General features: G+C 40.2%; 1 protein-coding gene across 1 annotated transcript; it reads left to right on the top strand.

Annotated features, from left to right (window-relative positions):
* The first annotated feature begins 7,953 nt into the window (after positions 1–7,953).
* LOC139735261 (tetratricopeptide repeat protein 33-like) lies at positions 7,954–24,162 on the top strand. The gene is made up of 5 exons (XM_071646016.1): positions 7,954–7,979; positions 20,148–20,377; positions 21,131–21,212; positions 22,579–22,710; positions 23,770–24,162. Exons 2-5 carry the CDS (start codon positions 20,148–20,150, stop codon positions 24,160–24,162), a joined length of 837 nt encoding a protein of 278 aa, XP_071502117.1. The 5' UTR covers positions 7,954–7,979.
* The last annotated feature ends 1,960 nt before the right edge of the window (positions 24,163–26,122 follow it).

Raw genomic sequence — 26,122 nt, 5'->3', positions numbered from 1 at the left:
TTGTGTTAAGGTTTGGCTTGATGAAATATCATTGATTTATACAATGTGTTCTATCTTATTCCAGATGTTTTTCAAGGTGCCCTAAATACATTCTGATCTCCATATGACCATAGACATTCAGCAGAGATAACTCATACAGAGTATGTACTTTCTGATTGAGTGTCACACTACTGCACAGATCTATAAAGATGGCATAAATGAACAACATTTGCTAATGGTCAAGTACATTTCACATGGCATAGAACTGGTGCAAATATAAAGATTTTTCTTCTCCTTTCATATCTTGGAAGAATACATAACATACAATACACAAGCTGATTGTGCAACAAATTGTGCATTGTAGTGGCTATGAGCCATATGATGGTGTGAACTGTACAGTCAGTGACCTCAACCATTTGCAAAAATGAAAGCACACATAATTCCAACAACTCAGTGGAGCATGAAGAAAAAAATGAACCCCATGCATATATGAATATCCACTTTTAACTGTATTTCCATACTTAACAAGTAAATTTGTGAAATGAAAACTGTAGGTTTTGCTTTTTTTTTTGCTTTGATTTTTTTTGGTTTGTGTGTTTTTTGTTTGTTTGTTTTTGTTTTTGTTTTTTGTTTTTTTACCTCTGTCATGCATCTTCCTACACTTTTTAAGAAGACAAAGTCCAGCGGCAGGACATCATATCCAAGGTCCTCTCCTACAATAGAGCGCAGATCATACAAGGTCAGCTCTGGCCATACCCTGTTGGGACAGGAAATAAAATCATCATCATTAATTTTGGTGCAAAGAAGCAGATCATGTGTTTCATTTGCCATTTTACTGCATGCCGGAATTGAACTTTCAGTGAAAACTTCTCATTCCATGAATCAATTGCATAACTACACACAGAAAAAAAAAATGCATCCTACTGACTTCAAGTTTGGCATAGTTTTGAATTCCTTCTCCTTCTTTTTAACTCTCTTTTCACTATAAAAGTGATGGTCTTCTGCAGTTCTTTTCACTTTCAGTTAATTCATTTATTCTACTTTAATAGTCAAGTAAGACGTGGCTGCACACTAACCCATTTTTTATACTGGTCCAACAGACAGGTAGGTACTGTACCCACTTTTTCCATGTTTTACTGACCACAAAAGATACTGGTCCAACAGTAATTTCAACTGGTCGGGGACCATCAGACAAGTGCCAGTGTGCAGGCTTGAGTAAACGCACCAAGAGAAAATAACTAAGGACCTGAGACTAAGCTGTAAAACATGATTTATTCTGTGAATGTTGGTGCTGAAATTCAAAAGCAAAAGAATATTCCTTGTTTTACAGTATAAAGTATGAACATAGCCTCTGAAGAGCCTGAGCACTCACAGTGAAAGTACTGATAGTTTTATATGTACGTCACATATTGTATCAAAATGCAAATGTGCAACATGGGGAAGAGATATTGACTCCCCTCCCCCCCCCCCCTAAAAAAAAAAAAAAGGTTTAGAGTGAAGATTGAATCAAGGACTTTGAAAAATGTCAGAAATTTCATCCTCTACTGGTACCGGTACAGGAAAAAAACAATAAATCAAGACAGTACAATGTAAATATTAAAACCAATCTCATAGGTTATCAAAACATCAAAACTTAACAATGAAGCTCATGAAGAAAACAGCATCTAATTTATAGACTCATAAAAACAAAGTTTAATAATCAATCAAATAATACTTTAAGCTGCAATACACAGTACAGAGGAAATTGAGGACTACAAACCTGACAAAGCCGGCTGATAAAGCTTCAGCAATGGATTCGTTGTATGAGCTGCGATACTTCTCGTTCCAGGACTCTCTCGGCAAGAGATAGACATGCAGATCACACAACTATACAGAACCAACAATAGAAAAGAGGATTCACTGTTAATAGATACCAATAGCTGAATGCTTTACTCCAAAAACTCTCGAAAACTGCGTAATTATTCAAATTCATGAAAATTCTTCCGTCGAGATGTTTTCATTGCAACTGATTGACAAATTGCCCCACATCGACATAAATATTAAAATAAGTATGAATTTTGAATATGAATTTGAATAATTAAACAGCTGCATGCTACAAGGATTCTACTTCTAGTACTAGAACCAACACTTGCTGTCAGGCGGAAGCTCGGTGGTCTAGTGGAGATGAGGCCTGTCCAGAGATCAGGGGGTCGCAGGTTCGAATCCTGCTCAGGTATGTACAATGTACGCCCATGATTCTTATCATGGCTACTACTAAAACACTGATCAATTCAGTGCTCTTAATACAATGTATTTACGTTGACATACATGTAGGGCAATTTGTCAATCAGTTGCGAGATGAAAACATCTCAACAGAAGAATTTGATGAATTTGAACAAACTTTTTTTTTTTGCATTTTCCTGGGTGAGACATAGAACATAGACTCAGTCTCAGAGAGGTTTAACTATGTTATAATATGTGAATATCTATTCATTTATCACTATCATTTTTTCTTTTTAGTAACGTTAGACATTTATATATAATACAACATTATGTGTATTGTAATATGTTGACCATGTTGACGTTGGTCGAGTAGGGGCCTATGAAGGATTTTTCCTTGATTTTGTTTCATAACATATGCAGACTCGACTTTACTGGTCTTTAACATTAACGTTAGTTGGAAAAACATATCTTTTTAACAAATGTTAGAATTTTTAATACTTTTAGATCCAAGTTCTTACCTGTTCCGACGGTGGACGCCGTATCGGATCGGGATGAGACTCATGAGAGGATGTCATGATCATTTAATCCTTTGAATATTACAATTCCATGAAAACTCGCGCATCTCGGAGTAAGTTTTTGCGTGAAATCAACCCATAATGGCAATACATACTTTCCGACTCTTTGACGAGAGGGACAAAATAGACCACTTCGTCTGATGAAGTACAACTTTACGGGTACCACGGTGCCCCGTTGTCAATGAGCGGTGCAAAGTTTCCTTTTTCTTTTCCAAGTGCACAACTGGTAGTTTGCGAACTAGATTTCATCTATCCACCAGCCAGTTTGTTATCATTACATCATCCATTCGACGCCGTTGTAACCAGTTGTAAGAGCAATTTTGACTGCTATGAAAAATGAATATTGAACCGATTCTAAAGTTGAGAATTTCGCCACCACGACACCGGTACAGCACGGTTCACACGCACCATACCATCGAACTCCCCAATCACTAGCCTGACCAGACACTGTCGCCAGCGCTGCGTGTAGTTACCCAATCACGAAAATCCCGGCCGCCGGCGCCGGGTACATACTAGTCTGGGCTCCGTCCCCTTTTCCTTGGTGCCAAGAGAGGGCGCAAACTTTCTGATTGCGATATTCGAGAGACTGCGCGCCCAACGGGTATCGCAGTTCTCGGCGTATCGCAATCCTCGGGTGTCACGCCCTCATACGGCTTGACGTGTACACGATCACTGCTACGAGTAAAAAGAGTCCAGAAGCTAGACTAGGTACATACCGGTCGCGGTTCCGATCGTAACGTGGTTCGTCCCCCTGTATTCCTGGCTCCCGTGCGCGCCACACGCACTCGTACATGTACAATTAATACGGTACAAGTGAAAATAAGTAGTACTCGACTCGTGAGAGCGGGCGCGTGTGCGGGCGTGCGAATGTGTTGAGTGGTTTACAATGGTTTGTGCAATTTTGCGCCTACAAGCTCGTACCGTACGCAGACACACAAAAAAGTCTCGCTCGCTAACAGCACGTAAACTCAATGCCATGGCGTCGTCAGTTTCTAAGGGACTGATCACGTGACAGTTTTCACCAATCCGGTACTCCAAAAAGTTTGGTATATCCGTCGTCTGCAGCAGGAAGAGCAGATCAAAAATGGATGTATCGACACACACATTCAGACTCTGACCTGAGGGATCTCAGGATCTCATCTGACTTTGCTCTTACCACCCCAGGGGCGGATCCAGAAAAAAAAAAAAAAAAAAAAAAAAAGGGGGGGGGGGGGGTCCGCCACTGCACCCCCATGTGATATTACGAAGGTTATTAAAGGGGAAATCCAGTCCAATATGTTAGTCTGATAAGAAAGAATAAAATATTACGAGTTCAACAGTAAAATTTGATCGAAATCGGGTGAAAAAATAAGGAAGTTATGACATTTTGAAGGTTAATTTTTCAGCAAACAGTTCTTGAACGGTCAATGTCAATATGCAAATCGCAAAGTGATTATGCATACTAGTACCCTCACAACTTGATAATAAAATTGTGGAATTTCCAGTTTTTCATTCAAGCGCAGTATGCCTTATAGGCTCAAATCCTGATTATATCTAATTGATCATTATTCTGAAGTTATTCAACCAGGAATGACATCATGTTTTAGACTTAAATGACAGAAACATTGAATTTTCGTCATTTTTTTTTACACGATCAATGGAAATATTGTGAGGGTATGACATGGTCAGCTTATACTCATTTGCATATTCATATTCTCTGTAAAATAACTGTTTTGCAGACTCAAGCAAAACTTCAAAAATTCATGACTTCCTTATTTTTCATCCGATTTCAGTCAGATTTTTACCTTTGAATTCGTAAGATTTGACTCTTTTTATCAGACTAACTTATTTTTGGACTGGATTTCCCCCTTTAAACGTTACAAACACTGTATTTGTCACAAACTGAGTTCATAATTATTATCAGGATCTTGCGGATAGTTATGGAGGCTGAAACAAGGTGATCATTAGCTAGATATTTATCGTTTTCCTGTCCGCGGTTACTGTCCAAATTAGTGGATATCGTCTTGAAATATTTTTTCTCTCTCCTTTTTTCTTGTCATTGTATGAGCTTTCATATCGTTTCATTTTTGCTCATCTTCCTCTTCTCCTCCACTCCTTATTCTACACTTTTCTCTTTCTATCTTTTTCCATCGTTTAACCTGTACTATCCCCAAAAAATTATCTGAGATTTGAAGTCCATCACATATTCACATTCATAAATCGTCTGTGCTTTAGTTTACTGATCCAACACTCCTAAACGTCCTTGTCGGGTTTTTTTCCCCCTCTTATATGTATATAACATGATTATCTTAAATAAGCAATCAGAATGTCTGGCGAAAGTGATTCTACAATATATTGCAACAGTAGATTTCTTGGGGTTTCTGACAAAGGAACCAGCGCTACTTATCAGAATATCATTATGTATTGAACTTATAATGAAAATCGTGTGTCAGTGGTAAGGTCGTAGGTTCGAATCATGCCCTAGTATGAATGCAGGCCCACTACTCACCACTGATTAATTCTCAGTGCTTTTTTACGTCGATGTGGGGCAGTTTGTCAATCAGTTGCAAATATCATTATTTCTAAAAGGTTTATCTATACGTGCAAAATGATTCACCATCATTTGTAGCTTTTTTTTAATTAAATTTATTGGACTCATCTCAGTGGTTTGAGTATAAGACAATATGGACCGCCCCTGATTATGGAAAGTCAGTGCCACAATATATAGATTTCAAGACAATTCGGCAAAATATAGAGTTAGAGGTCATTGCGTATATAGGACTCAAAGAAAGTTCTCATCATTCAGAGAAGGAGGGTGAGGGGGGGGGGGGGGAGATGAAGAAAAATGATCTCGGTGAACATCAGCATCTTCAGGTGAAATGGATATAAAACGAGAGCAAAATATCATGTAATGTGACCATTAATTTTGTGAAAAGACCAACAAATTAGCAGACAGTGAATATACGCCCTGTACTGTTCATTTTTAATGATTTCTTTATTTTGATTTCACAGCATCGCAATATAAATTGATAATATAAAAAGAGAGGGAAATACCTGCCATTCCTTTTCATACAGTTTTCTTTTTTGTGTGTGTTAATTGTTTTCTCTTTTTTTCTTCAAAAAAGTCGACTTGAGGATCGAGGTCTTCATACAATCAGAGCAAGTTCCCAATAGTCAGCAGAGAGGGAGAGAGAAAAAGAACGACTGACAGCCGGGGGCCCGGCGGAGGAGGGATCAAAGATGAAGGAAAAGGAACACATCCGTATATATGAAAATGAACATCTTCAGGTTAAATTAATGAATAAGAGCAGAATATCGAATGTGAACATTAGACGATAATAATTATGACCTCCCTTGTGGAGACATGGTAATATTCTTGTTTAACATCTCTAAGATTTATAATGTTTGTTCTATGTTAATGTTAGTGTTGTCTGGGGCAAATTATTTGCATAGGGCCCCAATTTTTCTCTCTCCCTTCTTTCTTACTTTAAAATAACAACAACAACCATTAGACGAACAATATAGGACAGGCAGTAAAATGTTTCATGTTTCAGTATTATAGGTCTATGATGTTAATACCGACAAACAGATTGCTAAAACGTGTTTCGGTTGAAAAAGTGAGAGCACTACGGATGAATACAAAAGGAACATAATTATTATGAAGAGTTTTATGGTCGCAAAACGCCTGAGGGAACTCTTATTCTTGTTAACTGAGTTGAGATATAAAGGGGATGGCTATAGTAACTGATCAGTGGGAATCAGTGGGAATGCTGGGGGATGATTGTTCCAATCCTTGTGGGATTCATCTATACATTGCATTATCTGAAGATTATTTGCTTCAGAATGGGCTCATGATATTCAAGGAACTGCAGTTTAATGTTTCCAGGTTAGCACGCCTGTACAGTGACGGGGCCTTAAACTGCACATTATACTACCCTTGAATATGAGACCATTCTGAAGCAAACAATTTTCACACAATAGATATGTAATGTACTCTTAAATGAATTCCACAAGGATTGGAACAATCATCCCCAGCATTCCCACTGATTCCCACTGATCAGTTACTAGCCATCCCCTTTAAAGCTGCTAAAAAGAGAAATGATAAGAAAATATAGAATATTTTTAATCAAAATTATAACTTCTATTATTATCCATTGCTATATGTCACAAGTGAGGCATTACTGGAAAGGTTTACTTTTGCTATATTTTATGATGGACTTACTTAATGTTTAAAAATGGGGATGTAGTTCATTTTGCAATAAAACTCTTCATATTTCAATACGTGAAACAATTCTTAGAGAGCCATAGCTAACAATGCATGCATGCATGCACATTATGATAACACCACGCCCTGGCGCCAATTTGCATAATACCAATGTTGCATAAATCTGATTACATGAGTGTTCCCACGTTCCCAGGTTTACAATCGATAGGAAACGCCAACTAACAGCACACGCTGTCCATCAGAACCCATCATAAACCAAAGTTACCGCTTACTGAAATAATTAACTAGTGGGGATCAAAATACATTTTATGTCTACACTGTCTGTTTGTCTTTGCTCTCTCTCAAAGGTTACTTGATAGTCTTATGCTACCATATATTCTTATTATTTACATAATATGTCAAGATTTATTATTAAACGTAATCACTTCTTTTATTTGGCATACAATGAATCAACTTGACCTTATATACAGTTGTTTGAAAACGTGACACCGGCCATGAAAATTGATATACAACAATAATTATTGTAAACATTGTAATCATGTTCCAAACATTTCCCTCCTCTCTCACATTTTCCTTCCATAAAGAATGCCTCTCATCTTTGGACTTCTGTCAAGAGAGGGCGACATGGCAGCCGCGCATGTGTCCAGCATTGCATTGAAAATATTGCGTCCAGCATGCATGCATGAAGCCGCTGCAGCTGCGCTAGCCAGCCGGCCTAGCCCTATACGTGGCTGCCACCGCCATGTACGCTCGACTCTACAAGCTAGCATGCACTACGGCACTGCTATGATCACACGCACTACACCACCTACACCACCAGCTAGCAGAGGCTGCTGCCGCTGGCGATGGCCGAGCCTAGCGCCTACGCCGGCTACGGACCCGTCCAGGGTCCGGTAGAAGTCATCGCGCCGACCGTCAAGCTAGGCGTTTACCGGGGTACTCGGTGTTGAGCTGGAAAGAATTGGTGTCTAAATTCGACCTCGAGTAGGCCTACGGGTTTGCTACCACGACGTCGACAGGTACTGTACTCTCGAATCAACCTCGGTACAGATCGTCGTGACACAAGCAGTTGAGTTACACAGGAGGGTGGTTGTGGAAAATTTTGTGACAACTCACTAACACAGTAACACTTACAGTCTACAGTTACCATTGTAAATTGACAGCGTTGCATTTGGAGTCCTGTAAATATAATACATACAGTGCGTATAAAAAAGGCCTCTATACAATAATCCAACTTTGGAGGGCTAGATATTCCAGAACATCTACTATTGTGTAATTGTCAGCTATATAGAATAGAGGCATAATTGCATAAGGGCAATTCCGCGGTTAGTAACGTTACATTTGAACAAATTTAGATATTTGTTTTTACTACTAAATTACCATTTATTCATTTCAAGCCAAAATTATGTCAAAAACATGTTCATCATTCCCAGGTTTATGATACAGAAAAGAATGAATACAATCCAATAAATAATAGCATTGCTATAGCAACTAAAAGGGCTGGTTAGTAACGTTACGAAAAAAGGACATGACAAAAAAATCAATGTCTTGTAACAAAAAGTGTGCAAAAATTCAAGTCACTTCAAACAAAGTGTTGCATTAATTTCAATTATTGCATCATGACAAATGTTCACACAATGTTTTTTAGCAGTTCGACCAATAATTTCTTAGCTAGACCCCCAAAAGCATGGTTAGTAATGTTACGGTTAGTAACGTTACATTTGTCCGGAGTAATTCCGCAGGTCATTTCACCCTTTTGTAATTGACAAAATGTCACATGACTTCTGGAGTATTTAGATGTATTTATCTTTTACCCTTTAGCAAAACTTTGAGGAAAAAAATTCAAAGGAACCCACTGTAATTTGCATTTAAGTGAATTTCAGCATCCCCAGTCCCACATGTACATTTTAAATGATGGTTTTAGATCTCGCGAAATCAATCAATACGAAAGATAAAATCTACTGAATTTGAAAGACCTTAATGATTTGTGAACATCCATGGCATTAGTTGATACCTAGATTAAAGAGTAAGATAAAGAGGCACATTTCTTTTAGCCATGTCATGTCCACCTAACTGCGGAATTGCCCATAACCGTTTAAAGAGCACAATATTGCCAATTGGTTGTGATAATGAAAGAACTCTTCTTCTTTCCATGGATAAATTTACCTAGAAAAACATTCATAATCATGATTCATGTCGACAAATGTTGACAAATGCAGCTCATATACGTAACGCAAAAAATGATGGAATTTTATTTTGGTTCATTTGCACTCTATGTACTCTTGTAGGATTTTAACTATACACAGCCCAGTCGCTGTACGTAGCGCGAGCGCGACAGGCTGTATTTGCACAGCGTATTGACAGCGTCTGGTCGGGCTATTGTACGTAGGTTCTAAATAAGTAAATGCACTAGTATCAGTGTCTACTTGTGGTATTTGACTGGTGGAGCACGGCTGCACACTCTCAGTCTCAGTCACACATAACTACTGAAAATGTGGATATTTTCACGCGACAAATTTTTTAGCGCTTGGCCGGGTAAGAAGAGTTTTGCGCGTTTTTAATTCTGCGGAATCAAGACATCACGCACAGGAACATATGGCTAGCAAAAATATTTGCGTGCTTTTATTTTCGCGATAGTTTCTGGTTGCTCGTAATGCACGAAAAATTTCTACACCGCGAAAATTTCCACTTTTACAGTATGCACAGCCCAGTCGCTGTATTCGCATGGCGTCTGGTCTGGCTAAAGTCACACGCTAACTACTAAGTATAGTCCCATTCATAGACAGTGCGTAGTCTTCTGTAAGTTCAAGCATGCATGAAGCTGCACTTAATGGAAGGAGATTGTCATGCATGATTATTGATATGACGGGGCACAAGAATTTTAACATTAAAAGACAATGATGACAAATTGCACTTTTTCTAGGTTTCAGTTTCAAAAAAGGAACAATGAATGTCTCACTGAATGCTTCCATAGGTGAGATCTGTCAATAAAAGTGGCAAAATATAGATAAAATAGGCTAGCCTTTAAGAATGCAAGTTTGTGTCTTAGGGTTTCTTGTAACATTATGGTCCATAACCCACATGTCTGATAACTTGCATGGTCAGTCCCACAAAGGCTAACCTAGACAGTCCATTTTTCTCTCTTTATATTCAACACATAACTTGCACAGCGAACCATATCTTGAATATGAAGAGAGAAGATGGATAATGGGTCAGCCTAAAGTTGTGGAAATGAGATTATCGACAAAGTGGCCACGTTGAATGTTATGGACCATGGCATAAAAGCTTAGAAAAACACGAATCTGCAGACATACAACCTATGTGCAGAATTGCTTTAACTTGTCCCCTTTCACAGATCTTACCCATTTAGTTAGACATTCATTGTTCCTTCATGATCTATCATCTGCTGAAATTTCGAAGCTAAATGAGGAAAGGAAAGGCAAGAAATAAGCGTTTTTCTTTACTGTGATTTTCTGACTTTCAGCGGAACAGAAATATGTCTGAAGATTTGGATTTAGCGCTGCAGCTAGACTCCGGCCCTACCAATGAGGGAATGATCTTATTGGTCAGTGCGTGGCATCCTGGTTACTGATTGGTCATGCGTAGACCGCTGGCGCTAAGCTTGAATGAACATTGCAGTGATTGCTAGGCTCATACCTTTTATTGTCAAGAGGGGAAAACTATATCTTGTTTCCCCATGATAATGATAGTGTCGGAAGGAAAACTTTGAAGTGGGTTTTCTCGAAACGCTAATTCACTAAACCACTGGACATGTGCTAATAAAATCATCGATAACTCTGCAACTGAGTGAGTCATGGTGTATATGAAATTAAAGAGGAAGAGTTGGAAATGTCATTTTCAGAAAATTGTCCTCCCCCGACTTTCGGATCCTTTTGTTGTAGCGGGTCACATATTGTAATGTTAGCTCCACTCCTTGTGCCATCCCATGGCCATGGTATGCCCCCCCCCCCCCCACACTCAGGCGGTTGTCTGTACTGCATGCGCCTTCCCATTTGTTGTTTTTTTTTAATTTTAGGGGCTTAGCTCTAGGAGAAAAAAAAAATTCCTTGAAGGGGGTCCTTTTAAGGGGGTATCTCACCGGGCTTGAAACTAGTTTGCGACTAGTTTGCGATTCCAGATGTCGCTAGTTGCAGAAACATCTCCGCGATGTCCCTGCGACGTCTCCTGAAAATTACAGAGTCTCCAAGGAGTCGCAAGAAATTTGAACATGTTCGATTTTTCGTGAAGTCTCTGCAACATCTCTGAGACATCTCCATCAGTCGCGGAGACGTCGCAGAGACTAATTATATCCGTGACTGCATGCTGAGACGTCTCCGTGATGTCTCCGCTATGTCTCTGAGATGTCTCAGAGACGTCGCCGAGACCTTCTGGAGACCAGAAAAGCTGGTGAGAGGTCGCAGAGATGTCTCCGCGACTCTATTTGACACTGTTTGGCCTACTTTAGAAACCATGTGACCCATCTGTGTGCTGACATCTTGCCCAGATCAAGTCAGGTGATCCTGCAACCGCTCCCTCATATTTGAAATTTTTTGACACCTGCCATAACTCGTCTCAGAGATGTCTCCTTGGTGAGACTGCAAGCCATTTTTATGTTGGCGACGTCTCCGCGACTGCTGCAACTGATAAGTTGGGGACGTTGCGGAGACGTCTCCGTTTGTGAGATACAGCCTTTAGATTCTACTCCCACCACTTACCAAATGTGCATGCATGCTCCCATGCGTGTATCAGCTAACGAGGATAGGCTAGTGTAGAGTGGTATGACAGAACTATAAGGGGGAATAGGACATGAGAAAGTCAATCCATTTTCTAAATGATATTGATGATATCAAGTTTACATTTGGTACTAGTGCTAATAAAATGAATTACGAATACATGTACAATTGTACAATGCACGGAAAAGCTGAAATTTCGAGAAAAAAAAACCTCGGTCAGAGGATTCCCTTTTATGTTGGACAAAGCTATGATGATACAATGCTGTACATCACTGCCTGCACCCATGCTGTACAAAACACTATGCTATCATGGTACAGCGTGTAGGTGCAAAAATGATATGTAATATGTCTTACAATACTTGATTTTTAAGAAGTGATTAATGTCTCGATATAAGTTCTCTCCCAAATAAATATCATTTCGCACATGACTTGTTTCAGTATCTCTCTTTTTTTTTACCAGACATGTCCATCTGTAGAAATCTCAACCTGGACCTTGAGTGAAGGAAAGTGCTGCAGGAAGTACATCTATAGTGGTATGTTTATTCAGCATGAGAAAGTCCCTAAATATGTTCCTGTCCACACACAGGTACTGACATTGCAGACATTCTTCACCACAGCACTTTTCCTTCATTTAGAGGGTACCGTAACTTTGTTTAGCTTCCCTTCCAAAAACTTGTGATAGGCGTACATTTTTCTCCAGCCTCCATCCCCAAACCCTGAAATAGGGGGGAGGGGGGGGGGGTGCATGGATAGCCTTAGACTGAGTAGAAAAGATTAAAGTGGGACTACCTGACTAGACTTCATTACAAGTGTAACTTGTATAATAAGTAACGTGGGAGTGGTCCTGGGCGCACATCACATATCAGGTCTTTATGTGTTGCCCAGACTTTCACCTTCTACAGTGCAAGTTTCAGTTTGAAGCAAGCCACCCAGAAGACTTGAACAGATCTTGACATCACATATGCACTACAGTATAAAATATAAAGAAAATTCAACATATTTTCAATTTTTCTAGCAAATTGAAAGAGCATTAGGCTTACCTCTCCCAGAATTTCAGGGAATAATATTAACTTTTACTTACAGAATATGTTAGTAACAAGTCCATGAAATATGTACTTTTCGTATGAAGTGATATTTTGTGAAATTTTCTGTGTACTGTGAAAGTGAAAATTTTCGCGGTGTTGAAATTTTCGTGCATTTTGCGCAGTCAGAAACTAACGCGAAAATAAAAGCACCCGAATATTTTTGCTTGCCATATATGTTTCTGTGGTTGATGTCTTGATGCTGCGGAATTAAAAGCACGCGAAACTCTTCTTATCCAGCCGAGCGCAAAAAATTAGTCACGCGAAAATATCCACTTTTACAGTATTTTCTTTTATAGTAGTGCATACGTATATGTGACGTCATGTTTGTCTTCTGATCCAGCAGTCTTGTCACCAGAACTTCAAAAATTTATAAATTTTGAATGGATTGTCAGATTTTCCTCAAACTTTCACTTATAAATGTGTTCTACTATCGAAATATCGTTGCATTTACTCAGTCAACATGTACACTACAATTGCAGTGGCAAGCTTCACTCCGGTTTCACTCCCCTTCAAGGATGTTTTGTTTAGCTAGGTGGGGAGTTTTATGAAGTATAGTTGCTTGTTACTGGCAAAGGCCAGCAGATGTGGTGAGAGGCAAGTCATGTAGCACCACCAAGGGTAGAGGTCTGGCAGCTTTAACTCCTTGAACCTTGTCTCCTTCACGAGTTTCTGGTCTTCAAGACTGTAGGCTGATAGGGCCAGGCTTGTTGATGTGACCCGGGCTATGAACACTCTGTCTTCAGAATCCACGGCAGCGTACAGGTATTCGTAGAGATCAGTGCGTTCAAGGCTGCATGTCTCATTCCCCTCTGAGTCGAATATGGTGATCATATGTGGTGAACTCTCGTCATTGCTGGTGATAATCATGCCACTCTTCCCAATGATGCAGATCTGCCGTGGATTGGTGAGTCCTGTTGATATACTGCTCATTCGCAGAAGTGGAACTAGAGCTCTAGTAGTGTTGTTGGACCTGTTTCGGCTGCTGGAAATCTTTTGGATCTTATTGGTGCCATTGACAGAGTAGATGTGTTTTGCATCTGTGCACAGCTTGAAGTAGTAATCTACCTTCTTCGTAAGAAGGGACTGTACCAGCTGTTTATTGTGATGATAGACTTTAATTTCCCCTTTACTGTGAGAAAACACTGATTTTCTGTCACCTAGACTAGCAATGTCCCACACTGGTCCAACTTCAGCTCCAAGATGTTCTTCTCTTTCTCCTGAAAGACTAAATGCATCAGAGCCATGGCGATACCAGCCGTACCCTATTGCAACCCTTTCTGTTGACAAGGCTGTCATGCCATACATCCACTGAGGGAGCTCCACCTGCTGTAGGATTGTCAAAGTCTTGTCAACCCCCAGGAATAAGGGATCTGTGGTGAGGGCATTGTTTCTGTTGATTTCCAATTGACCTATTGCCAGAAGCTCCCTCTCTGCAGGGTGAAATGTCATTTTCTGCGCTGTGTCCCTGATGCGTGTGGCAGAGTTCTTGTCAACTGGCCGTGCCAGGTAGTTCTTCAGGTCTGTACAGACTTGTTTGTGGGCAACCAGACTATCCTTCTCAAGCTCCCCAAGTCTGCTGTGCTGTACTAGCTCCAGCATGCAGCCCATTTGTTTTATTTGCTGCCTGTGAACTGCCTTTAGACCATCAAGTTTACCGTACAATTCAGTTTGCAATGTGTTAACCTTGTCCAGCAAGGCTAGCTCATTGTTTTTCATTTGTCTGGCTTTGACATCATGGCAATCCTTGATGCTGCGTTTCAGCTTCTTCATGACGCAGTGTACCTCTTGCCTCTCCAGCTCATTCTGGCAAATGTTCTTCTCAATGTTTGCTTTCTGTGACTCACAGCACTGTGTGAGGTACTGAACCTTTTCTTGTATCTTTGCCTCAAACTCATCTTGGCTTTCTATTGCATGGTCACGGTGAGAGAGCACCACACACTTCAGACATACGTGGACTGTGCAATCCTTGCAGAACAAGTCCTTCGGTGCACGCTGATGCTGCTCAGAACACCTATCGAATGCTGTGTGAACATGGACCCTTCCCTCCTCTATGTCTTTCATGTCAACAACATTATGCCCGGCAAATAAAGCCTGCATCTGCTTGTGGCTTTGGGTGCATACGGTGCACATGTAGACATCGCAAGTGAAGCAGAATGAGATTGCCCCTTGCCCTTCCTTGCAGGAAGTACACATTTGTTGAGACTCCAGGATGGCTGTCACTCCTCTCCCGCTGCAAGTGAGCTCATCGACCAGGGCGTTGAGGGATACATTGGGCGGCAAGCCATCCACTCGCTTCCCATTGTGGAACGGGGTGATCTCCCTGCAGACAGGACACACCATGTGGTCCTGATCCTCACGGGTCCTGTCCCACTTCATGAGGCACGGCTTGCAGAAGGTATGTCCACAGGTCAGTAGGGTGGCATTGCGGAATACTGCAAGACATAGAGGACACTTCAGGCTCTCTGTTTCGGGGGCTGCTTTTGCACCATCAGCATCCATTTGGTTCTCGGCCATTGTTTACTCTCTGCAAAGAAGAAGATGATCAGTACTAGTAATTGACTCTAGGGTCCATCATAAGTGGAGTTATTGTAGCATGCAACCAGTCCCAGCTACATGCACAATACTGGGCATATCATGAAGTGTAGGAAACAGGACACCAAAAATGAGTCCCCATCTCAACAGTGTGTCATAACATTGTAAATAAGGTGAACCATTTTCTGGTGCAACCTTGCTATAAAGAACTCCTCTTTCATGTGAACTGGGTAATTTGTCATGTCCCAACTCCTTATACTTTGAGGGTGTTTGTAGCCTGATAGAGTGAAAAACCTGCTAACAAAATAATTGTCTTTTTTTTTTTAAAGTCCTCCTAGCAAGCTTCCCCTAGCAGTACCAATAGAGCTATTGACATAAAAATTATTCTATGACTGTGTCAATTAAGTGTTGTGTAGAAATGGAAGGTTGCCATGTGTTCATTTCTGAATTAGCTCAAGAGGAGGACGAAAATGGTTTGATAATTTGTTTAGGAACCCTTACCCCCAAATGTTAATGTGGGTAGAGTGAAAGTATCAATACTAGTAGAAAGCATCAGATAAAGTTTGAGGAAAATTGGACGATCAATTCAAAAGTGTCCAAGATTTTGCTGCTGGATATGAAAACTAGTGCAGTTCATGGTGTCATTATGGACAACAATGGAAAATATTAGATTAAACATACACTCTACTTCAATTGCTTTCCCAGCACAGTGGAAGAACACTTGACTAAACCTCTTTCAGAAAGCAGGAGGAATCATATTACCCTTAGCATATCATGTTAGTATCACACCTATGAAAAAGGTATCTTTTTATGAAAAATGAAATTTTGCGGATTTCGCTTTTTATTTTCGTTATATTTACTGTATACTGACATGATATCATGAACTGTAGTATGCCTACCTTAGTCCAAATTGAGTGTTGACAACACACTAAAACATTGATAATTGCACATGCTTTTTTAATTGATCGTGGGATTCTCCATAAAACTATCAATGATATTGTGTTCTATTAATGCTGCTGCTTTCACACAATTCACATATATATACACGTGTATTATGGTTTTGTTTTCCTTGAAAGCAAAATGTTATACCTTACGATGTTATGACAAACTGGTGAGAGGGGGATTTCAGTTGTATTTTTGTCCTTTTAATTTGCATTAATCTCTTTTCTACTGTAGCTGAGTCTTTAGACAATGAATCCTGTAACTCTTCTGTCCCACACACACACATACTAGAGATCAGTGCAAAAATCAGGAAAACAGCCAATATCTTAATATTGTATGTACACTGTTTCCAGTGACAATGACAGAACTTTTATCAAATACCTGGTAGCTTTCTGTGTTAACTGCTACAAAAGTATACGTGTCTACACTTTACTGCTGTAAGTTTTCTTGTGTTTTACAGACTTTTTATAAAATAGGCAATTTAATGATTAGGTGATAGCAATTTTAATAGGTTAGGTATGTTACCATCATGACTACTCAGACTAAGGAAGGGCATTTATACGTACTGTACGAGCTGAAATTTTCGCGTACAGATATTTTCGCGAATTGCTACTTGGCGGACGTTTTCACATGTTGTTAATTTCAGGGTAGCGAGGGTCTAACTGAACGCGATTCAAAGGCGATTCGCGAAATTCGCGAAAATAAAACCACAGCGAAAATTTCAGCTCGTACAGTACTATACATCAAGGACTCTGCCCCTTTGCATGTTATCAAAAAAGTGTATGCAGCCCTGTCAATCAAAATCCCATACATTACAAGTCATGTTTGAAGTTAAATGTATTATTGCATATGAAACATAATATCTTTGTTGCAAGCAATGCTGTAGATATTTTCTATGTGATCAATTTATTTCAAAGTGATCAACAAAAATTGCCTGTTTACATTTTGTTGTTCTCAAGGTTTGTTAATCTGAAAATTAAATCGTACAAGTTTTGAAATGTTTGATAACTATCCAAATAGGAAATAAGGTTCATTATTCTAAAGGTTTGTTAATCTGAGTGTGAAATAAGGTTACTACATTTTAATGCAATTTTGAAGCTTGTGTTACAGTATGCTCTTTCTTTTTCTTTTCGGATTATCAAACCTTTGGAGGAAAACTGCCTTCCAAGTTGAATCTTCAGTGGAAGACCTCCCCCCCCCCCCCCCCCCCCCCATTAAGTGTACATCAGATCGTGCACATGCTGTGTCATACATCATTGTAGATCTTATCTGGTGTTGTTGCTACAGCACTCACAGGTAATAAAGCTTGATTTCTAAAACCTAACTAAATTGTATACATACTGCTTGAGCTAGATAGATATTCACAATGTGCTTTAATGGTGCCAAAAAGTGATTGAAATGGTAGAGCAACCCAAATGCTGTTGCAGTTCTCAGAGCTGCCTTTTAGCCACTTAAAATAATTCTACTGTACACTTCGTGGGCTTGATCTGCCCATCAGTAGCATCTGCTACAGGTGGTGGCCGGACAGTGTCATGTGACAGTCCTAGGCCCCATTTTTATCAAAAGATATAATCAATTTTAAATTTCCTTGCCACACAGGCTGCCATAGATTTACCATAGAAATCAACTTTATAATCAATGCTACAGTAACTCTTCATAAAACAGGGCCCTATATCAGTGGCCACAAAGTACCTTAAATGCCTCTTCCTCTGTGAATTCATGTCTGCTTGGAGACAAAAGTTTGTGTTTTTATTCAATTGTTTGTGTATGGATCAGTATCTGTTTATTGTGTTTTCTCTCTATATATGTTGCTTTTGTTCGTTTGTTCTGCCTGTTTGAAATCCAGTGCCATACTTTTACAAATTTACCAGGAAAATTGTCGAAATTATGTGATGTTGGAGTAATCCTGCAAATGAGCAGTAAAGGAGGATAGACTTATCCCTGAGAAAAATTTGCTGCTACCAACAGTTTACTTCTAGGATCTTGAAATGGTGGACAGCAGGTTGCAGACTGGAAATGAAGTTGGGATCACAACAAACATTTGTTGTGAATACTTGTGCTTACCTCTTGTGGTATAAGGTGGTGAGGAGACCAATTCTTGCACTCTTACTGCTATAGTGTAGACAAAACTTGACTCATCACACACTCTAGCTGGGTAGAGAAGGCAGAGAAGAATTCTGTGTGTCTATCTACTCGCCTTGCTACGATTGGTACCCTGGACTGTGATTCTGTGACAGTTGCACAATAACCGTTTGCTGTGACCGTGTGAGGTGAAATGGCTGGAGAGTCAATAAGGTTTGGGTACAGCACCCAGAGATCAGCTCTGGGAATCCCCACATTTGTGTATGATTATCAGTGTGTGTATGGATTTTAGATGTGTGTGTGTGTGTGTGTGTGTGTGTGAAAGGAGAGGGAAAGAGGAGAGGAAGAGACACACACAGACACACACACGCAGGAATGGTATTGACAAACGATGATGTACAGTCCACCGTACATTGCAGTATCTCACTCAGTGGTCTTGGAATATTGCGCAATATGTGTTGTTCGCAACTGAGGGACAATTTTCTGCCTTCTACAGTATGCTGATTCCCCGTGATACTGGAAACCCATCTCAAAAGTGGATTGCAGTCTACTCTTCGAGCTGTTGCTCTCATGGTTAAACTCATGCTTGTCTGCCTGCCAGTCAACATACAGTGTTGTATTTTATACAAACATACACTGTAGAATCCCAATACACTGTACATAGTGCAAAGTGCATTATTGGGTATTATTCCACAGACACTTCTCACCGTAACCCATGATACATTCATCAGAGAAGATTCATGAAAAGTAAATTAATCATGCCTTTGCTGGAGTATGCTTTGTTTGTAAATTGTTCAGATTTTTGTTTACACTGTATCAAAGTTTAATGTATGGAACTGTAGCTTACATGTATATATTGTTGGACATAATATCATAATGGCAGTACAGGTTTCAAAGAAAATCTACAATTCTAACACTGTAACTGTAACTGTAACTTCAGTATTAAGTGTGAAATGAAGTTTGAAACAAAGATCTTATTTATGCATGTTTGTGAAATTCACTTGACGATAGAAAGCTGAGATTGACTACAGTATGTTTTGAAATTTAACACTTGTGCTCTTAGGACCAACAAAAAGAATGAAGGAGGAGAAGGAGGGTACAGTGATCAATGTAATAAAGTAATTGTAGGTGCTCCTAAAAGCCTGCCGCACACTACACAATTTTGCCCCAATTCACCGGTCTTAAGACCTGAAGACTAGAAGTGTGACGTCACAGTCTTGCCATTTTCTAGTCGTACGACTGGGTCTTAGCGCCAGTCGTAGAGATTTGACATGTTGAATTTCTACGACCGGTCGTAGGCTTTCAGCCATTCACAATGCAGTAAAATGCAAGCGCACACACTCGTAAGGTTCGGTCGTATAGTGTGCGGTGTCCGGTCATACGACTGGTCTTAAGACCCAGCTTGGCTTAAGACTTTAAGACCAGTCTGATTGTGTAGTGTGCGGTGGCCTTAACTCGAAAGTCTTGCATACGGTATTTGCAGGGGGTATGTGGGTGTCATCTACTTCATTACTTTTCAGGACTTGCTGCAGTTTTAAGGCATGTACAATATATGCCAGCTCATTCTAGTAGTGTTCAGGCATGTGTCTGTCCCACAAGGCCTAGAGGTATAGTGTTGCATTTACTTCTTGTCTGTCTGTCCATCCCTCCATCAGCCCACAATTTGTTGATTTTGTTGCAGGAGCACATTATTGTCTGAGAGCATAACATCAGCCCCCTTTCCCAATGTTTATAAAATTATGCAATTAGTTAATAGCATATTTCATTTCTGTGCTTTCTCTATGTTCTCGTTTCTTCATGACATGGTCTGCAGATGACAAGTTTTGGTTGGAAGCGCAAAGTTGGAGAGAGGGTGTCCAAGAAATCATCAGCCAAGTTTGAAGATGTGACAGGAGGTGATGATTCTGCAGATGAGGATGCTGGTGTCCATGGCAACCAGTGGGATGCATTCAGCAAGCGGAGGAAGATTTTCCTTCTGGAAGATGGGGCCAGTAAGAGCAATCGACTAAGGACCGAGGGAGAAACACTGGCTGAGGCAGGAAGGTAATCCCAATTGGTAAACCTAGAATACATTTATATGGGGCCGACTTGTACAACTCTAGGATGTACTTGAGCCTAGAGTGAGGGCTTGTCAATTGACAGATATTCTTATACTGAACTGCTACAGAAAGATTTAATTTGAATGAGCTGCACATGCTCTTTAGTATATTTTCTAGCATGTTCCTCGTAGCAGAATCTAGAATATGTTCAGTGGGGATTTCCTGTGGGTCTTGATTTTAGGAAGGATGGCGGCACTGTCCCTCCAAATTGCTGGTGGGGGGGGGGGGGGGGGAGGGAGGTAACCATGCTGTCATAAACAGACAATATGTGTGGACAACTAATAAGTGGATAACAACTACTTGGCATCGTGAGAGAACTAGGGCTGTGGCGGCCATATGCACACCGTCAAAATCCCCTGTATGCCTTCGATTGGCTGTGATGGAACTTTATTTGTGCTCTTTTGAAAAGATTTCCTGCATTTTCGTTATTTTGTGTGAAAAAGATATCTGATGCTGGAAGGAATATGTCACATTTCAAGTAGTTGTGCGTGTGAATGTCTGTGATGTGTTGATGAGAGAGATTATGTGTGTACCGGTAATGAGAATGTTTTGGTGCGTGTATTTAATGCACCACAGTCTGTATGCATGTCTATATCTGTTATGTTGTGTATCTTGTATCTTTGCATGTAGAAGTATCACTTTGTTCACACATCACATTCTTCACTCACATATTGATGGGGTGATGTATTTCCCACAGGTACTGGGAGGCTATTAGCAAGTGGGATGAAGCGCTTCAGCTCACTCCAGGCAGTGCAGAACTCAACGAGATGAAGGCACAGGTGGGACTGAGAGAAAAATGTTGATAAGCCACTTTATATTGGCATGGTGCGAAATTCCGGATAGAAGACAGCAAGTTCTAGTGCAATCCATGAAAGCCTCTCTGAAATTACATTATGTTTAAAGTGAAGACAGGATGGCTTTTGGAATTGCCAATTAAGACATAAATGATGCATAACTAATAGACTTCATTTAGCCTAATTCTTGTCTGAAATACTAAGCATTTGAGACAAATGTTTTACCAGCATAAATACATGTGCCTTACTGCTGCATTACTATTATTCCAACAAAGGATAGCTTTGTTGACAGTGATGGGGATATGATGTTTATCAAGTGTAGAAGACATGCTGAAGACACTGCTCTGAAAAAGATGTGACCTTTTTCACACTCGCAAACATTGCAGAGGTTTTTAGCAGATCAGAAATAGGAGTGGTGCATGTACAGTGTTGGAGACATAACTTGTGACAAGCTATATGTACCTACTCAAAGTGCTTTTTGGTAGTGGCCCTTTGGCATCAGTTTGCATTACAGTTGATTGTCATTGGGATGTGAAGCTACAAGTCTTGAGGAATGGGAAATCCCTTGCTGTTACTACAGGAAATTAGATGGTATCATAGTATCCAGTCAGACCAGAGGTACATTTCATATAGTATATGAAAGAGACATGTATTGCATAGAAAAGAAGAAGAAGAAAGAGGAGGAGGAGGAGGAGGAGGAGGAGGAGGGGGAGAAGAAGAAGGAGGAGGAGATGATACCAACATGCATGCCATGTACACTCAAGCTGACTATATTGCATACTTTAGAGAAGCAGGAGAAGGTTTGTACGTTCTCTGAATCTGTTTGTGAAGCCTCTGTCTCAATGCCAAAGCATGTCATGCCCTTTTCTGAAAAATTGACTCCATATTTTGTTGTTGGTTTTTTTCTAAAGATTTTGAAGATTCCCAGACTACAGCATTTGACAAGAGCACTTGTCTTTGAAGAGAAAGTGATCCTGAGCCTTTATTTTACTGTACCCAGCCACTTACACACAGCCACCTGACATCACTTAACTTTTCATCAGCTTCAAGTTATCCCCTGAAACTTGACCTCATCTTAAAATTAGATAGCCCACTAGAGTGTATTAAAGATTGCCTTATTCCAGCAGCAAGACCATGGGAGCATAACATAACATGATTATGAGACTATTAAAGGTACCTGGTAATCTCTCTTCACTGACAATTAATTTCCAGACATTTGCAACAAGCAGCAAAGAAAACATTGCAGTGGATGTGCTGAGCAATGACTGTCAGTATCAAAGATATATTCTGGAAGGCTGTTTATGCGGAAAGTCAAGTTGCGTTGACCGTTTTTCGTACCTTGGTCCAACAGGTCTTGATGGAGCTTCAGGAGGTGTACCCTGCGGTGGAGGCAGCCCACCAGGCCACGACTGCCAACCCTCGGTGGTGGATCGCTCACCAGACTCTAGGCAGGGCCCAACTGGGCCTTGGAGAAATCACCATGGTAACTGCATCACCTTCACCACCTTGCATGCTGTGAATGATTTTTAGGATACATCAAAGTGCCAGAGACTCCAACCCAAAGCACCTTCTGATCTGGAGATTCTCCCACCTGAAACCCCTTGCAAACGGGAGACTCCAAGTTGATGTGTGCGAAGCGCGAAGTTCCTAGGGTTCTGGATGGTCTCTGGTGTTATCTAAGACTTATTTTTTCAACATACGATAGCAATAAGTAAGAAATCCTTTCCTACGGGAGACACAGAGCCAGGGCGGGAGAAATTAAATCTCAAGCAGGAGAACGGGGGATTTTGCAAAAATGGGTTGTCGGCGGGAGATCTCCCGTTGAAAACGGGAGAGTTGGAGTCTCTGAAGTGCATGAGTGTCTCATACTTTGTTGAGGATAAATTGTCAACTCGTTCTCAATGTATTTCAGCAGAGCTTGGACAGAAATGCTTTTCAGTTTTAACTGATTGTTGATGGAGAATATATGGTTAGCATGTAATTAACTTTCCCAATGTGATATTTACCCAAATGAATGAAATTGGTTCACTCGTCTCAAAGTGTCAGCAAGATTTCAGCATTTAAAGAAAATGAAATGAAATTAAAGGAGTGATGTTATTGTCTTTCCACATAATCAGGTAGTATGAACTTGAAATCTGTGGAGAGCTTATCTCACATAGTGTCTGCAAATAGCATCTCATCAGTGTTAGTACGATTGATGAAGGTGCTATGTTCATATGCATTTACATTGCTGATTGCCACTTGCAAAATACAAGGTACAAGTTGTATGTTGTAATGCCTATATGTTTCTATCTAACCTACATTACCCAGCATCTTAAAACAGATACCTACAAGGAATTCAAGGATAGCAATTCACACAAATTTGATGAGCATTTAACCATGTTGTATTACTGGTAGTAAAATCATCTTCTGGTATTTGGCTTATTTCTGATTTTCGTTGTGCTACTCTGTGGCCTAGTTGTACGTAAATTGACCTTAGATATTAATATCTGAGTGCCCACAACCTGACCTTTGAATATCTGTCTCTCTCTCCCTCTGTCAGGCTATTAAGTCGTTTAGCCGGGCCATCCACATCAACCCAGCTGAGAGGGACCTGTGGGAGAGCGACCTGCAGTGGGCATGGTCCTTGCAGCGACGAGCCAAGAAGAGGAGGAAAGGACAGCGACAATACCAGGAGGATGTGGGCAAAGGAGGAGGGAAGGGGGGTGCACGAGAAACTAAAGGACCGATGGAGACGGGGCACACGCAGGAGAAGTTGCAGGAGTCCACACAAACAAGACTGGATCGTTTGTCAGAAGACAACGTTGAGATGCACACGTCACACACTGATTGCCATGACAATAGCCAAGGAGGAGGCAGGTCTGATGATAGCTCCACCTGCCAAGATGAATGCGGCAAGCCCAGCTCGCTGTTTTGTCGTGAAGGTTACAGGTGACCTGAGGCTTGAGCAGTCCTGGCCAGGTTCAACTCATCTTACCCTTGTTTCCTGAAGAAGGCGTGGTGAAGGCATGGGACATGGAGCCCAGTAGCATGTAACTTACACTATTCTTCATAGCGTGCATGGATGCAAAATTGTACAGTGCACTCCCGTTACAACGAACACGGTAATGACGAAATTTCGTTATAACGAAGTAAAACTTCTGGTCCCAAAATTATCGCCGTTAAAGTCTATGGTACGACATTCCCTTATAACAAACACGGTTATAGCGAAATTTTTGTTATAACGAAGTCTTTTCTGAGCACCACTGACAAAGAAAAACAAAAGAAATGTGCTCCGTTATAACGAAATGCGGATCGCTTCCAAAAATACGTAGCGGAACAAGCATTTTTATAGCGTCTCTGCATGGGCGAACGCTTTACATCACTGTGTGTATGCTCCGTGTGTCACGCACAGTTTCCGAGGGGGACTTGCATTATTGTAATACAGTAATCTGACATTGAATAAGGTTCGTTTTATTGTTCCGAAGGTACTTTATTACAAAACACACAAATTCTGATGCACCTACATGTCTGTTAGTTCGGAAATGAAATGGGGTTTGTTATTACGAACATTTTGGCGTTATTCAAAAGGTTTGTTATTAATAAGGTTTGTTAATCCGGCAATGAAATATGATTCTTATTACCACGGTTCGTTAGTCAGAAAATGATAGGAATTCTAAACGTTCGTTAAGCGGAACATTTTTAAATAAAAGTTTTGTTAATCCAAAAGTGAAAAAGGTGTGTCCACTAACAAAACTTACGAATTGCAAACTTTATAATCGTCTTAAGATAACCAAACCTTTGAAATAACTAAGCTTTCTCATTTTTTTTTTTTTTTTTTTGGATTTACAAACCTTCTTCGTAATAACAAACCTTATTTCATTGTCGGATTAAAAAACCTTTGGAACAACGAACCTTCGGAACAGTGAACCTTTCTAATTTTTTCATTTACAAACCTTCGGAATGACGAAACTCATTTCATTTTCCGATCAACGAGCCTTCGGTAAACGAACAATATATCTATATCAAAATTATGAACTTTCGGAATAACGAATTGTCAGAAGAGCGAAGCTTCAAAATAATGAACAAACCTTTGGAATCCCGGGAATGGCAAAATTTCTGAATAAGGAGCCTTTCGGAGTAACGAACTTTAGTAAGAAATGAATCTTTGGAATAGCGAACTGTAACCGAATCCTAAAGCGTCATTTTCTGTACGACTTATTGTGTGACAATACAAACAACTTTATGTTCTCTTCTGAATGTAATATTCAAACGAAATTAAAAAGGTACCATCCCATTTTACATAGCTTTCCAGTGTATGATGAGTATTCAACAAACAGAATATGATATATACGTGGTTTCCTTGATTTTGATATATATTGTATTTGTTCGGTTATAACGAAATTTCGTTATAATGAAAGAAAACTGCCGGTCCCGAGCATTTCGTTATAACGGGAGTGCACTGTTTGACACTACTCATCACGTAGACAGTGAAAAGTTATGTCATACCCAACAAGCAACATCTGCAGGTTCTCTTATAACTAGGCATTCTGTCAGAAGTAAAGGTCTTCTCTTTATGTCTGTACCTCTTCAAAACAACTAACTGACAGGTAATGGTTCCTGGGTTTTTTCCATCTTCCTCTGTGTAATATGGTATAACTGGATAATGGCAAAATGTGGATGAATACCAGTCTGTGGGGATGAAGCAAGAGGATCAATATCACTTTCACCCAGTCTACAAAAAGTGTGGAACCAACCACATACATTTTGTAACATGCACCCTCGTCTCAGCAGGTAGTGAAGCTGGTACCTTTTATGTACTCGAGGTGGATGTTATAATCAGGGTGAAGAGGCCCGGGAACAGGAGTTCAGCCCTGAATTTCCTCTGAAGCAGTTTCTCTGAAGTGGGGGTAAGG

Source organism: Diadema antillarum, unplaced genomic scaffold (genome assembly GCF_040938485.1).
Source record: "Diadema antillarum isolate AM-2024a unplaced genomic scaffold, OU_Dant_1.0 seq00000567_RagTag, whole genome shotgun sequence".
Lineage (NCBI taxonomy): Eukaryota > Metazoa > Echinodermata > Echinoidea > Diadematoida > Diadematidae > Diadema > Diadema antillarum.
The sequence above is the reverse complement of the archived record's forward strand: the minus strand, read 5'-3'. Positions and strand labels throughout refer to the sequence as shown.

Excerpts from the sequence above, each read along its gene's own strand:
- LOC139735261 (XM_071646016.1), top strand. The coding sequence starts at position 20,148 with ATGACAAGTTTTGGTTGGAAGCGCAAAGTTGGAGAGAGGGTGTCCAAG. Across the intron at positions 21,213-22,578 it reads TCAACGAGATGAAGGCACAG|GTCTTGATGGAGCTTCAGGA; the intron begins GTGGGACTGAGA and ends TTGGTCCAACAG. Across the intron at positions 22,711-23,769 it reads GCCTTGGAGAAATCACCATG|GCTATTAAGTCGTTTAGCCG; the intron begins GTAACTGCATCA and ends TCCCTCTGTCAG.